The sequence below is a fragment of the Eublepharis macularius genome, chromosome 14 (genome assembly GCF_028583425.1).
Source record: "Eublepharis macularius isolate TG4126 chromosome 14, MPM_Emac_v1.0, whole genome shotgun sequence".
NCBI lineage: Eukaryota > Metazoa > Chordata > Lepidosauria > Squamata > Eublepharidae > Eublepharis > Eublepharis macularius.
This window is the reverse complement of record NC_072803.1, coordinates 59,665,495-59,681,555: the sequence shown is the minus strand read 5'-3', so window position 1 is coordinate 59,681,555 and position 16,061 is coordinate 59,665,495. Positions and strand designations below refer to the sequence as shown.

The 16,061-nt window shown below is 48.4% G+C and overlaps 1 protein-coding gene across 3 annotated transcripts in view; it reads right to left on the bottom strand.

Moving 5' to 3' along the window:
- SH3GLB2 (SH3 domain containing GRB2 like, endophilin B2) overlaps positions 1–16,061 on the bottom strand; it is a 75,071-nt gene that overhangs the window by 22,686 nt on the left and 36,324 nt on the right. For all 3 annotated transcript variants that reach the window (XM_054997630.1, XM_054997629.1, XM_054997631.1), the window contains exons 2-5: positions 14,044–14,185; positions 11,159–11,287; positions 4,315–4,448; positions 731–823 (exon numbers count right to left, since the gene is read on the bottom strand). In XM_054997630.1, coding sequence (XP_054853605.1) covers positions 731–823; positions 4,315–4,448; positions 11,159–11,287; positions 14,044–14,185 — 498 coding nt within the window. The remainder of the gene's footprint in view (positions 1–730; positions 824–4,314; positions 4,449–11,158; positions 11,288–14,043; positions 14,186–16,061) is intronic.

Here is a 16,061-nt window from a genome sequence, read left to right as displayed (position 1 = left end):
CCAGGGGCACTACCTACCAGAAAGTTTTCTCGTGCGTGCCTCTTTGAAAAGTAGGAGAGCAACGATACTGGAAACATGGGCAGGTGGCTACTGGGCTATCGTGACAATCTGCAACTGTCTGCATGGGAGAAGAACCCAGCTGCAAACGAGCACTACAGAGCAATATCGGCTGTGTGGAGGCAGCTGGAGTGTGGCTAACTTCTAAAAGGGGTGCCGGAAACAAGAAGCACTCTTTGGATTCCCCATCAGAGCTACCCAAACATCTTCAGCTTGCCCTTCCATCAAGGGGTTGTGCCCTCACAAAGCAACTGCCATCAGCTTGATCTGAGACACTAGAAGTTATTTAGTACACAAAAAAAATAGTATCTTGTAATAGCTCAAGAGGAACTGGAATGTACTGAAAGAGCAAGCATCGAGCATGGAGTCAGCTCTTCGGCCAATTTCCTCATTTTTGTCAAGGACTATTTTTCCTTCTTCCCCCGACTGGGGATTTGGGGAGAGGAAGAAGAACAGACAATAATGCTTCCCCCTCACCAGATGCCCTGCATGCAGTACAAACAGACTAAGGCCCACGAGAGAGAGAGAGACACACACACACGCATATATATACACACGTATTGAAAGAGAGAAAGAGCACGCGCATGACTGAAGAAGTTCACATGCACATGAGTCAAGGCGAGGTGGGTGGCAGGGATGAGGGGATGGTGAGAGGAAAAAAAAACAAAATTACCGCGGCTTTGGCTTCGGCGGCCTTTGCTTTCTTCAGCCTGGCTTTGCAGGCATCCAGATCCAGGCGGCGGTTCTGCAGGATCCGCCTCTCTTTCTGAGGAAAAAAGATACACACAAGCAGCGTGTGAGAGCAGGAGGGCCTCTAGCAAGAGCAGGAAAGATCCTTACGCGGCAGTGGGAAGAGCTGAGAAGGCCCGTGCTCCTGCTGTCCCCTTGGATCACGGACAGTCCCCATTTGCTGGCCCCTGTGAAGGCACAGTACCAGGATTGGCTCCATTGCTAGGAGGCCTCGAGCAAGATGTCAGAGACGGCTCAGGAGTGTTTTCCTGTTCCTGGCCTGAGGAGGTGGACTAAGTGGCTGTGGTAAGAAGTGGGGCCTCAGACAGTACTTGGGCCCAAGCATTCGCCCCACTGTGTGAGCCCTAAATAGGGATCCCAGCTCCCCCAGTGGGGGTGAGGGATCTCCTGCTTCCACCCTCTGCTGCCCGCCACCACTTACCTGGCTGGTGGGGGGTAGGAAGGGCGCAGGAACGGACCTCTCAGGCACACTCCTGGGGCCACACAATGACATCACTTCCTGGGAGCGACGTCATTGTGCCGCCCCAAGAGCACTCCCGCGCTTCACAGCAGGCAGATTTGGGCCCCAAACGGGTAGGCCTGTTTGGGGCCCAAATCGTCCCGCTGTGAAGCGTGTCCCGAGCCTACGCGATGACATCACTTCCTGGAAATGACATCATTGTGCAGGAGCGGGGTGTACATGAGCAAGGAGGACTCCCAGGATGGCCGGGTCCCCCTCGCCACTTGGAGAGTAAGGAGATCAGGCAACCCTAGCCTTAAACTGCCCATCCCCTTTTGGCCTTGGTGAGCAAGGAGGAAAGTGAGGAGTTTAGCATTTATAGTATGCACACACACGCCAGTGAAATTCCTGCTCCCACTTCTCTGGCAGTTAAAAGATGGGATGGAGGAATCTTGCTATGTGTCCAGGCCACCCATTCATGTCAGTTTATGGGAAGAGACCGAAGAGTGCCCGAGCATGGACTTTCCCGTTCCCACTCCTCATCACGCCAACAGTAAACAGTGCTGAATGTATCTGGGTAGCGATTATTCTACAATAAGTAGAGCCAGATCCATTATTCTAAATCAAATCATTCATTACAGATGCTTATTGAACATTCTTCCGTTAAAGACAGAGGAAACTGCTACAGCCCAATTATTGGAGGCGAAGGCAAATGTGATGCGGAAAATGCAGGACGGACAGACTGTTAATGTTTTAAAAAAGCAGCCGACAACCTTTTACAGGTACCTAAATGTTTTCCCCACTGTAAGACTAAGAGCCGCTGGGGGCAATTTAGAGAGGGAAAACAGTATGTCCCCTCCAATAAAATAAACCAGATTACACAAACACCCCAAGGGGCTGTCTTCAAGTAGCAAACCAACACCAGCAGACACCCAAAATCTGATTACAGGACTTCCTGCGTCACGTCTGTTCCCGCTCCGCCAGCACACCATTGCAGGAACGGCTGTGGCAGAGGAAACTGAGACAGTGTGCAGCAGGCAGGACGGCCTCCAGCCAGGTACAACAGCAGAGAAGGGAGGAGAGGGGGGGTTCGACAGAGACCCTCAGTGCAAGGACAGGAACTGCAAGGACACAAGGGTACCCCTGTTTTCTCCCGTGAAGCTGTACAGGTCTGCCTGTTTATTTATTATTAATTTATTTATAGTCCACCTTTCTCACTGAGAGTCAAGGCGGATTACACGGTGTGAGATTAGTACAGTCAGTATCAAGGACATTTCCATAAACAATGCCATAGGGTAAATTGATGTAAGTTGACAAAGACATAGCAATAGCAAGAATCCAGTACAGAGTTGAAGAGATGCTGAAACAGAACATAAGCGATTCTGGGCCTGACATGAGACAACATGAAACACAGGTAGCACATAGGAGCACATATTTAAAGTAAATGGGTAGTACGTAACGCAACATAGCGGTGAAGTCTATGGTCTCTAACGCATTAGCGAATATCTGCGAGACCCTCCCTACAATACAGCCTTCCTAACTGAGTAAAAAAGCCTTTTTGAATAATTCGGTTTTGCATCGTTTGTGGAAAGCCAAGAGGGTGGGGGCTCTCCTGACCTCCTCAGGCAGGCCGTTCCACAGGGAAGGGGCCACCACAGAGAAAGCCCGTGTATGGGCTGCTGTTGATTTCGCCCACGTGCAAGGTGGCACCTGCGAGAGACCCTGTTCAGATGAGTGAAGCTGCTGTGGAGGAAGATAAGGAGGGAGGCGGTCCCGTAGGTATGCCGGACCAAGAGCATCCTGACTAGCTCTTTTATAACAAGCAAGATATAGAGCAGGGCGAGTGGCACAGAAGTCCCCTGTGGCTCTTCTGAGGACAGCTTCCCGTGGCACCTACCCCATATTTCAGGAAAGCAGGCAATATCTTTATCCCAGAGTAGAGATGAAACTAAGTTTTATTTTGCTCTCCTCCTCACTCCAGATAACATGAGCTGGCTAAAGATCAACCATACCGGGGAGAGAGACAATCTGGCAAGTTCAGAAGTACTCTTGTAAATAAAAAGATTATGATAGCCGTATATTATTTGTCTTGTGTTTGTGGTGGTGAGGAGGGCATTAAAAAGTCTTGCAGCATCTTTGGTGGATGAGAATTGCAAGTCTGCTTTTCCTTTATTCGTCTATTAACAGACATTGCATCGGGAAACTATGGCTCGCTTAATCTGGTTTACTTAGCAAACTCTGGTTAATTTAACAGATGCAAGTAACAAATTATGGCTTGATTCTGGCTTGTCTGCTTCTTGCCTCCTCTCCATCTCTCAGCACGGAGTGGGCAACGCTAGTCAAAAACTACAGTTTGTGGAGTCCACACAACCGCCCCCCGCCCCCCGCCCTCAGTACTATCTGGCTGACAAACTGGCTACAAACTTGTTTAAAATCCTGTTTGGGTGCTATAAACTCCACCTGACTGGCCAACCTGCGTTCCTATAGGGTTATCCACCAGAGTTTGACCAAGCACGGGCTGATAAGCCAAGGTTTATTCTGACATCTTAATGTAGCTGCAACGACCACATTTTTGTGCAGGGCAGGGGTGGGGTTACTACAAGCCCCACGATCCCCCAGGGTTATTAAGTGTATGGAGACGGAGGGCACACCTAGGAGTGTCTTAACTGATCGATGTTAAATAATCCTGATTAAGACTTCCTTGTTGCAGCGCTTAAAACCATCCCGTAAATTAGGCCAGGATTACCCCCATACTGCAGACAGGAACTGAAGAAGAGATGGAAGCTCACCCAAGGCCACCTACTGAGCTTGTGGCAGAAGGGAGATTTGATCCAACGCCCTCCCAGCTATCCATTCTGTCGGCCTTACGTTAACATCAGCCGCTCAACTCTGAACTCTTGTTTAGAGAATTAGCTGTGCCTTACCGGATGAGAGCAAAGCTCAACCTAATCTGGCCATTATTGGCAGAAGTTCTAGCAGGTGGCAGGTAAGAAACTGGCCAGCAGTTGCCCTTCTGCCGAGCCACACAACAGGGTCTACCGGCTCCTGCTCTGGCACCCCCTACTTACAGAAATAGTTCTCCAATCTCCCTCCAGGAAGTTGCGCAGAGGACTCAGGAAGTTGATGGATGCGGAGTGGATGAAATCCCGTTCAGCTCCTCCCAGGCGCCTCTCGGTTTCCCCGACTTTGATGAGGGTCTTTCCTACAAGATACCAGCACACATCACAGCATCAGGTAACTGGACCCACGCCTTGTCCCATCCTCAATCCAGGGAGGGAGAGAGCGAGTCAGGCTGGCGAGTCAGGTTGCCAACTTTGCTTTGACTATCAGTTCTCTTCCTTGCCAGTTGGAAGACACCAGTGGCAAGCTGGGCCATAGATCCCCTGGCTCAGGCAGGCTGGTTCCTGTTGCTTGGATGTTTATATACTATGACCCCTTTGAGCCAGTTTGGTGTAGTGGTTAAGAGTGCGGGATTCTAATCTGGAGAACCGGGCTTGATTCCCCGCTCCTCCACTTGAAGCCAGCTGGGTGACCTTGGGTCAGTCACAGCTCTTTCAGAGCTCTCTCAGCCCCACCCACCTCACAGGGTATTTGTTGTGGGGATAATAATAACACACTTTGTAAACCACTCTGAGTAGGCATTAAGTTGTCCTGAAGGGCAGTATATAAATTGATGATGATGATGATGATGGACCTCTTTTCCACTTTTGGCTGTGAGTGGGCCTTGAGTAGGGGAGGTCCATAGGACACTCAATGTAGCACTCTTTGCCACAAAAATCTAGCAGTGCCTCGACCTCTAAGTTCAAAATAAGAAACCTTTGAGTGGGTTTATGAGATTTGAAATGATAAAGGAAGACAGGAATACGTTTCCTAAAATCTATTGCTGGATGTAAAAGGTAAAGTGAAAAATTTTCACATGAAATGGAGTAAAGACCTCAGATATGAGGCACCAAAAGGTGTTTGGAAGTATATACACACTCATGGACCTTCTTTCAGTATGCTTTCTTTATAGAGAAATTATCCAAAAAAACCCAAAACAAAACGTGTACCAGTGGCATTCATCTCCAAGGAGGTTAGCCAACATTTACTTGTCGTGGGATATGTTGGTACTTTATATTGCAGAGTATATGGTGGATCTGTGAATGGTCAGAAAAACTGGTTCGATAGTAGGTCTAATTCAAAAAGGCGTGGGGGTTTGAGGTTCTACTTAAACCAGAAATCTTTTTGTTAAACTATGTCTCAGTAATTCCTGAAAAATTTAGAGTCATCGTTTTAAATTTGATTACAGCTGCTAAATGTCAGGTCTTGCCAGATACTTCCCCAAACACTTCACGGCATCACTCCAGTGTAGGAGTTAAAGATGATTTTATTAAGGAAAGATATCAGTTTCAAGATACTGCAACGTGGTCATTGACCGGAATGCCTAAAAGGCAGGACATGTCAATTCCATTATAGGTCAGTGTCCGCTCCCCCAGGAGGGAGAAAGTCAGTTAGGAGTTTAGGCGAGCTTCGCCTGGGAAGAAGGAACACATTCCCAGACTCAGCCAGAACTAGGAGTCAAAACACTTTGCCTGAAAGAGAAACCGTTAGCAACAGGTTCACACAACTCTGGTTCCCTCTGCACTCCCTCAGAGGCACTGAAGCAAAACACGTATGAAACAGAAAGCATGAAACATGGCAGAGATGCTGGGGCTTATCTGACACTAAATTGACCTTTGCCAGGGAATGGAAGCAAGAAATCAACCCTTGGATGGTTCAGAAAGATAAAGGATTTGTATTCTATGATAATGCTTTCTTTGGAGAAAAAGATGTTGAGAATCTTCATGCATTTTGAGTATTCAACTTTTATGTCGGACAAAGGCAGATAGATTACAAGCTATTCTTTTCTTGACTTTCTTTTTTTATTGATGCTGATTTCTAACCGTATGATGAGTTTGGAAGTCTTCTGTTATTGGTCTAGCTTCCTGTTTTACGGCTTTTGTATATTATTTCTAAATTCTAAATGTACTTGGTTTACAGTTCAAATAGAAATTTTCTTTAAAAGTCTAGCAGCGCACAAGCCCTACCCATGGCTTCCTGGATTACAGAGGAGGCCTACAGAGCATCCTATAGCTCACAGAAGAGCCAACCAGTTCCTTCTCCCCCTCTCCAGGTGTGTCTGTATCAGAACCGGGTAAAATCCTGCTCTTACTTAGTCATTGCTGGAAGTACTACAAACCGCTTGCATTAACTTAATCAAGTTTCCAGTGACTTATGATTTCCCCCCATACACAGGGCTTTTTTTCTGGGAAAAGAGGTGGTGGAACTCAGTGGGCTGCCCTCGGAGAAAATGGTCACGTGGCCGGTGGCCCCGCCCCCTGATCTCCAGACAGAGGGGAGTTGAGATGGCCCTCCAGAGATCAGGGGGTGGGGCCACCAGCCACGTGACCATTTTCAAGAGGTGCCGGAACTCCGTTCCACCCCGTTCTCGCTGAAAAAAACCCCTGCCCATAAATATTGGGCCCACATAGGGTTGCCAGTCACCTCCTGCCCCCACTTACCTGACAGGTGGGGGAAAAGACCTCCCAGGGCAAGCTGCCGAGTAGCATGCACCCATGCACCACAGTGGGCCAATTTCAGCTGAAATGGGCCCAGTTTGGCCCGAAATCGGCCCGCTGCAGAGCACAGGAGCACTCCAGGGCCAGTCATGCTGCCCCTGCAGCACTCCCATGCTCTGCAGTGGGCCCCAAAATGGCCTGCTGTGGAGCACAGGAGCACTCCAGGGCCCGCTGCACCACCCCAGCAGCTCTCCAGTGCTCCACAGCAGGCTGATTTCGGCCCCAAATGAGCCCACTGAGGAGCACAGGAGTGCTCCCAGGGGCGGCCCGTAGCCTGCGCGATGACATCCCTTCTGGGCAGTGATGTCATTGCGTGGCCTGGGGGCGCACGTGAGAGCACCTGAAAGGTGAGTGCCGGGTCTCCCACTTCCTGCCCAGAGGGTAATGGGGCCTGGCAACCCCAGGCCCACATAAGGTTCTTAAGCCCACAGTTATCTTCCTACTTGGACACCCTTCCACTGCAGTTGCTTCTGCTAGACGAGGGAACAAAAACAGTGCCCAGGGCAACCTCTGATGACTGAACAATTACAGGCCAGGCAGAGAGATCATTAGCTGAGCCTCGGGCTGCTCTGCATTTGCAAGAACCAGTATAATCAAATTGAAAAGCATCAGAGCAGAGAGAACAAGCAGACGGGTGCCCGATGGGCACAGTGCCGGTGAGCTCACAAGCGCCAATTATGGAGGCCGTGATTGGCAACCGGGCCTGCCATTGACTTGGAAAAGGTGGGCAGGATACCCAAAACTTGGCAGACAGCCAGAGGGTTATGGATCTGTAGCGGCAGACAGATTAGACACCCAAAAGTTACCTAAATTCCGCTGCCTATTCAAAGTGTGCTTGCACAATTTCATTTCGTGTAACCTATTCTCCTTCTGCTAGTAAGGGGAAGGAGCAATGAAGAGTGATGACGCCTCGCCCACCCCAAACCACTAACCATCTCCAAGTGATCCTTGGGGAGATACAGAAGCATATCTTCATAACCACAAGGACTGGGACCCGGTTTGCCTTCTTTAAAAAAAGTTATCGCATGAGGCTCCCCGTGAAGCGGCAGTCAGCTTTAGCTGTGGAATTCCAGCACAATACAGCCCCCAGAGGAGGAGTCGTTCTACAGAGCTCTGAAGGCAGCTATGTGACCGACCTCTCTCCGCTGAAGGAGGCCCTCTTACTTTCTGTTCTGGGGTTATGTTTCTTATACATTAAAGTTAATGGACTCTGCAGCACTACCAGCCTACTGCAGAATGCATTATAGGACAGCATGATTGTCTCGAGTTTCTGAAAGGGCACGGTAATGCTTCAGCTGGAAAGGGCAGCACTGTATTGTAATGAAGCCACTCGTGTACGTGGGGAGCTTCGAGAGCCAGCCTAATTAGACCAGCAGCATCAAGAGATGCGTTACTACAGGACTGGAGTCAAGGACTTTAAAAAAAAAAAACTTTTAAGCCTCATCATTATTTCACTGTATTTTGCAAAGCAAGGAGCTTACAAGTTCAGTGGGAACGCAAGTCTCGATTTCCCACCACACATGGAACGTGTTCTCCCTGCCCATGCAACACAGCCACGTCTGAAGCCGCCAGGTGTCCATATGTGAGAGCTAAACCACACAAGACGAATTACACGAGGGCACTCAAGTGAAGGGAGAAGCGATGTTAGCTGGGAAGGGTGGTTTGAATTTCACCTCTCTCTATAGAGCTCACTCCTCAGAGGGCTTGTTAATTTCACCTCTCTTCTGCTCAGAGGGTTTGTTAATTTCACCTCTCTTCTGCTCAGAGGGTTTGTTAATTTCACCTCTCTTCTGCTCAGAGGACTTGTTAATTTCACCTCTCTTCTACTCAGAGGGCTTGTTAATTTCACCTCTCTTCTACTCAGAGGGTTTGTTAATTTCACCTCTCTTGGGAATGCTCTGTCAATTATTTAAAAACCCTCTAAAGAGCATTTTTGCCTGCTCTGTGGAGAGGTGAAATTAACAAACCCTCTGAGGAGCGATCTTTGCAGGCTCTGTAGAGAGAGGTGAAATTCAAACTATGCTTCCCGGCTAACATTGCATCTCCCTTCACTTGAGTGTCCTCGTGTAATTCATCTTGTGTGATTTAGCACTGAGTGTAAATATTTGGACAGGGCATACAAACCAGTGTGTGCAGGTCTGAACAGCACTTCTGATACCCCAAAGAGGAAAAAACCCAGGAACTGACAGCACAACTTAAGTCAGGATACATTAGATTTTATGCACATACACCCTCATGAAAGCCAAGCGTTGTTAGTGGACACCCAGTGGGCTTGGAAAAGGGACAAGTCTGCCAGTCGGCTGGAAAAAGGCATTATCTTGTTCCTCTACCATACGCAAGGGAGGGAGGGGAGCAGGCCTGTGCTATTCAAACCAGCTGAACTGCACACAGTGCAATTTTATTTTCAACTACAGTTGAACTGAAAGGCACAGTGTTAGTTTCAGCAGAGCAGGGCCTGAGAATTTGGACTGCACAACAGTGCAAATTGTGGGGAGTTGCGAGTCAGAGACATGGCGAGTACATCAGAGACTGGAGCATTTTTATCCTTTCCTCTGTCAGCCTTCTCTCTGCTGGCCACTTCTCCCTACAACACGGCAAGCCTGCCTGGAATTCACAGTTCTGGCCGAAGCCTGGCCTTGCTGAGAAGGCAGGAAAGACAGCCTGAGGACTGTATACGGCGAAGAGTGGACTGCTAGTCCTGAAAAGGTTTTAGAACTCGACTCCACTGAGCGAAAGAAGCAAGCTACTCAAACACAGGGTTGAGCCCTCTTTAATTTTTGCATTTAAACTGGGTGACAAAGCAACGTGCGTAGATTCTAAAGAGGGCATGGTCATGAGACCGCTGGTCTGTTATGTTCAATATTATCTACTCGTAGAGGCGGTTGAGGGTCCTAAGCAGGGAAAGCTCTTTGTTAGCATCTGCTACACATCTTTCAACTGAAGATGCTGTGAACTGAAGCCGGAGCCTTCAACATACATATCATCTGCTCGGCCTCTTCTTTGTGCCAGTCACAAAAGGGGCAGGGCTAAGAAATGCACAGCAGCCTTGGCCTCGCCACTGGAAATCTTGCCCTGCTACTTCTACCTCTTCTGGGATTTTAGTAGGCACAGCCCACATCCTCTCCAGGATATCTTCTCGCAATTGTGAGAGCTAGAAGTGTGCTTTCTTTTCTTCAGCAATTAAAGCTGCTTTTTGTGCTCGGTGCCACTCTGCACTTCCTCTGCTTTTGTAGAACCAGTATGGCACAGCTGTTCAGGTTTTGGACTAGGATCTGCCATGGAAGCCTGCTGGGCAACCTTGGGCCAGTCACAAATTCTCAGCTTAACCTACCTCTCAGGGTTGCTGTGAGGATAAAGCGGAGGAGAGGAGATCCCCACTGGGGACGAAAGTGGGGTATAATTGAAGTAAATAAATAAAATCATATGGAATTACTGCTTGTAATATACTAGAGATTCCCAATAGGATCAGTCATTCCCTCTTCCCAGGGAAGCTTGTGAACTGCAGTTCTGCATATTTCAGAAATCCTCAACACCATCTATAAACTACAGTGCCCAGAGTTCTTGGAGGGAAGCCATGGTATGGTCTTGAGTAATACAGAAGAGTTATAAACAGGGCTTTTTTTTCTGGGAAAAGAGGTGGTGGAACTCAGTGGGTTGCCCTCCGAGAAAATTCCCACATGGCTGGTGGCCCCGCCCCCTGATCTCCAGACAGAGGGGAGTTTAGATTGCCGAGTGGCGCGGAGGGCAATCTCAACTCCCCTCTGTCTGGAGATCAGGGGGCAGGGCCACCAGCCATGTGGGAATTTTCAAGAAGTTCCGGAACTCCATTCCACTGCGTTCCCGCTGAAAAAAAGCCCTGGTTATAAGGAAGTTTAGATGCTCCCTTGGGGTGACAATGACTGTGCTAAAAGACATTCCCAACCAACACTAGAAAGGAACGGTTGCTCTCTCCACCTTTCTGCCACAGCCCCTTCTGACCTCAGCAGCACTGGATCAACTCCACTGATGTCAGAAGTGGTTTCTTCCAGCACCAGCAAGTTGACTGTAATGAGTCACAAGGAATAGCACCAGTTCTCAAAGGATTACACATTTTGCCCAGGACCTTTTACTTACAAAAACAATTCAGATTCTGTCTGCTGCTCCTATAACAGCCTCCCCCCCCACCCCCGCCTGCTCCTAATGTCATCTGAATATAACAAGCAACCCTGGAGAGAGAAGGGGTTTATTTCCCCCAACAGGTAACACAGAGCAGAGACTGCCTTTCCTTGTTTTCCCCAAAGCCCCCAAATGGGGCAACACTTGGTCAGTCACTTACCATAGGGGGTCCCTGGGCCAAAGTCATTTGCCGCCTCAAGCATGTACTGTGCCAGGAGCTCTCCATTGGTCACTCGAGAGGGCACTTTCCGGTCTAGCTTTTCATACAGGAATTCTTCAACTCTGGCACCTGGAAGACCAGCGAGACCTTAAGACTAATACATGTGTTTATTGCAGCACGCCTTCAAGGACCTGAAGCTCTGGCTCGCTAAAGCTTACACCGTGAAAACCTTGTTCGTCTTTAAGGTGCCGCTGGATCCTGCTGTTCTACTGCAGACTGACACTGCTACTCGCCTAAAACGAATCAAGAACCAGCGTACACTTTGTCCAGTGCATGGAGTGTGGCTTTCAACTAGCAACGGCACCAACATCCGTGGCGGGGAGAGGGGCGATTACAGAGTAAAGCCTGAAATCCCACCATTCCAAGATATTGGTGCATTCCATAAACTGCAAAGCACGAGGGGAGACAAGAGTCCGGCCAAAGAATAAAAGCAATCCCCTCTGACCGGACTACTCCCAATGTACACGAGCTGACAAAGCAAGGCTACAATGCAGATAAACCTGTAAAGGGGAAGTTACTTTTGGCAATGAGATTCCAGCGTCACGATCGGACCACACTGACTTGTGACACAACTAACAAATTCACTGTGGCATGAGTCATCGCTCACTTTTGTCTGTTCTGACCCCATGGAAGTCGCACCACAATGCATTTGTTAGTCTTTGCTGAATCACAAATGATTATCTTTTTTCCTAGGTGAGCCGCTTCCTTCCAGTCTCTATTGAGGACCAGTCCAGCAGTCAGGGCTGGCGCCACCATTGAGACGGTGAGGCGGGCGCTGCGGGGCCGCCGGAGGGGGTCTCGGGACAGAGGTGTGCGCCACGGAGCTGGCGTGGCTGGCCCGTGGCTGCTGCAGCTGGCCAGCTTCGTGCCGTCACCACCACACGCCCCTGGCCAGATGCAGCAGACACGGGCCAGGCACGGCAGGCGGCCGGGGCGGCGTGCGGAGCACGGGCAGTCTCTGTGCACCGCCCCAGCCACCTGCTGGCCAATGGGCCCGGCTTTGCTGCGTGATGACGTCATCACTTGGTGACGTCATCATGCAGTCCGGGAGCATGCGTGCGCACGGGGTGGTGGTGGCTGCGGGCGCCAGAAATCCTGGCGCCGGCGGTGCCAGCAGTGTCAGATTTGATCTCGTTTGAATGGAGAAGCTTGGGTCTTGACTAGAGTTACCAACAATACTTTGAGGAATTCCTAGAGATGGGGGGGGAGGGGGAGATCCTATGGAGATTCTCTGTGGGCATCTAATTCCACAGACATCACCCCCAGAAGCTGCTATGCCTTCCAGGGGAACTGGCCTTAGAGATCCATTGTAATTTTGGGAGAACCCTAGGCCCCACCTGGGGGCTGACAATCTTAGCTACAACATCATGTGAATGCTCCCAAAAATACAGAGGTACGCTGGTGTCCACACGGGGAAAAATCCCCACCTGGAAGTGTCCACAGGTGAAGCTTTTAACTTAAGATGGAAGAATTCGAGAAGGGCTGGCAGCAACTCTTCCCCCTCCAATGCATTTATACAACCAAGGCAGTGAGCGCTGGAAACCTGGCGCCCCCGAGGGATTGATGAGTTTGCCTCCCTGGCTGAGCCATCTCTACCGCCACTGAACTTTCCAACAAGAGCTCACTTTGTGATGTAACTCACAATGAGGGACCAATTGCTACTGATGCTGGCACTTGGGTGCAAGCTGCTTGGCACGTTTCTCTCGTGTGTTACAGTCAAAGTTTATGTGGAGATCCACGATACATCCCCTGACATTTTTGAGCCATAGAAAGCAGTCGCAGGGAGAAACAAGGGATTTGGATTGAGCTGAAGTGCGAGAGGAAGAGGTTTAGTTCCCCCGCTCAGCTCTCCTGAGTAGATATTAGGTAGGGTGTGGGGAGGGGGGGAAAGAGGCACAATTTGGTGTAAAGCCGGTTTGGTATAGTGGTTAAGAGCAGCAGGATGCTAATCTGGAGAGCCGGGTTTGATTCCCAGCTCCTCCACTTGAAGCCAGCTGGGTGACCTTGGGTCAGTTGCAGCTTCTCAGAGCTCTCTCAGCCTCACCCACCTCACAAGAGTGATTGTTGTTGTGGGGATAATAGTAACACACGTTGTAAACCGCTCTGAGTGGGCATTAAGTTGTCCTGAAGGTTGGTATATAAATCGAATAAGGGGGAAAAAATGTGGATGCCTGTCTTTATTCCCTCACAGGGAGCTAATATTAGCTTGGCATAAGCTTTCCAGCAACGAAAAGGTCTCAGGAAAAAGGTTAAAATGGCTCTCCTTCCCCCAGCTGCTTTTCAAGGTTAGAATACATACTGGGAGCATCCATCACAGACACCCCAAAGTTTGGCCCTACAAATACGACATGAAAGACTTTTCAAGACGGGCATGTATAAAATACTATGCCCACCACCTCCCTCAAGCCAACTTGTGGTTGCGCTTCTGCCAATTTAATTTGCTGCTAGTCCATATGAACCAACATGATAAACAGAAGAGACACAGCTGCTACTGAGGAAAAATATGCTGGCAACGACTGCACCAGAAGAAGTCCTTTCCCATTTCTTCCTGTTTTTGCTGGAGGAAACACATGCCTGGGAGCCCCCTGAGGTCACTGTGCAGTGCCAGCGTTGGAAAAACAAACAGCAACTTTGTTATTGGGAGGGCTGTCTCAAACAGGCTAGCAGAAAACCCCACCAGGGTTTTACCAGAACAAAAGCAGCCAAGCTTTCTGGGCTGCAGAGGCAAACTTTATGCTGCTTATTGCTAGGCGCCTCATCTGAAACTAGTGGCACTCCAAATGCAACCAACTAATTAACTGTGCCAAGATCAAATCAATGCTTACTAGGGTTTGGCTGCAGCAGGACTTCTGTCTGACGCAAAATCTTCTCCGTCCAGTTCTTGGTGCTGTCTGCCCGGGCCAGAAGGTTTTCAAAGTGCGCATCCAATTCAGTCTTCTCGGCCTGGCCAAACTTCTCCTCTGTGAACTACAGGGACGAACGCAGAAAGACTCGTCAGCATGTAGCCGCAGCCAGCTGACCTCTCAGCTGCCCCCAATCTTAAATGCTGCCATTTTGGCCCAGACAGGCGCTTAAGTCAGCATCCAGTAAAAGCTATAGGAATCAACTTAAAAGCATCAATAAAAGATCAATTCAATATTCAAAAATAGCAGAGCCATCAAAACAACAATATCAAGCATCAGGAGAAAAAAAAAAGAATTAAAATTAAGAATCAGCTTGCCAGCCCTATTAATAGAATAATAAATCAGGGTGGATAAAAAGTGAGTTAAAATCATGTTTGATTTAAATTGAATTTCTTTAAACTCAAATTGGATTTTGTTTGATAAAATTCCTTGAGGAAAAATCTACCCAAAGACACATTATAGCCTGAAGATTTTTCATCATGTAATAAGGATTGATTTTTAATTATGTAGTGTGAGGCTGCAACGTTTAATGCAAAATTTTGTAAATGAATTCCATTAATTCATTCATTGGGGCCCAATGTCAGGCTCCCCCAGAGGTTTCTGTAAGATTATTTTGGGTAATTTTTATATGTAGAAGATACCATCACAGACGTTTGGCTTTGCATGCCTCTTTCTTCTCAACAGCAAAATGTCTTTAAAGAAACATATTGAGTTGAGAAAAAGACCTCTATCCTCTTGTTCCTCGGCAAATCTATGTACACAGAATCAACCCGTTGCCTCTTAAGTGTTAAGCTTCAACAAGTTCAATGAATAGAAGATTGTTTGGGATGGAATAGATCTGGATAAATGAACAAATTGAAATTAAATCCAGAAAAGACAGAAGTGATCCTTGTTGGGAAGTCAAGAGATCTTGAAAAACATTGTACTCCCCACTTTTGATGAAGTTCGTCGGACCCTTGCAGACTCGGTTAAGAGCCATGGGGTTATACTGGATCCAGCGCTATTACTAGAAAAGCAAGTTAAGGCAGCTGTAAAAAATACTTCCTACAACCTCTCCCTAGCCTGGAAAATGGCTTCTTAACCTCGACATGGTCGACCTGGCCACCTGGATCCATGCTAGGGTAACATCAAGACTTGACTGTTGTAATACACTATCCATAAGTCTCCCATCTAGGAGACTCCAATTGGTACAAAACGCTGCGGCTTGGCTATTATCAGGAGCGAGCAGGAGCATGAATATCACTCCCATCCTACAGTTACTCCATTGGCTACCTATTAGTTATCATGCTCAGTTCAAGGTATTGGTTATCACATACAAAGCTCTTCACGGCCTTGGTCCAGCATACCTACGGAATCGCCTCCCTCCCTATGCTCCCCCATGGCAGCTTCACTTATCTGAACAGAGCCTCCTGCAGTTGCCACCCTGTACACAGACGAAATCAACAGCAGCCCATACACGGGCTTTCTCTGTGGTGGCCCCTGCCCTGTGGAATTGCCTGCCTGAGGAGGCCAGGAGAGCCCCCACTCTCCTCGCTTTCTGCAAAAGATGCAAAACCAAATGATTCAAAAAGGCTTTTTATTCAAGAGGGCTGTATTGTAGGGAGGGGGGTCTCAGATGCTTCATTAAAGCGTTAGGGACTATAGACCTCACCACTATGTTGTATTGGATTCCTGATAATGCTATGCCTTTATGAACTTATATCAATTTACCCTAACGAGTTAGGAACCATAGATTTCACCATTATGTTGCACTGGATTCCTGCTGCTGCTATATCTATGTAAACACACACTATCCAAGCCACCTCACATTTCCCCCACCCAAGACCTACAGAAAGAGTCAAGCCAATAAAACTAGCACTAGTTGCTCTATTTTACTGAGCCAGAGTTTTATTGGGCAACAGCTTCCCGAGTTATTTTACATTCCCTATACATCCACAGGG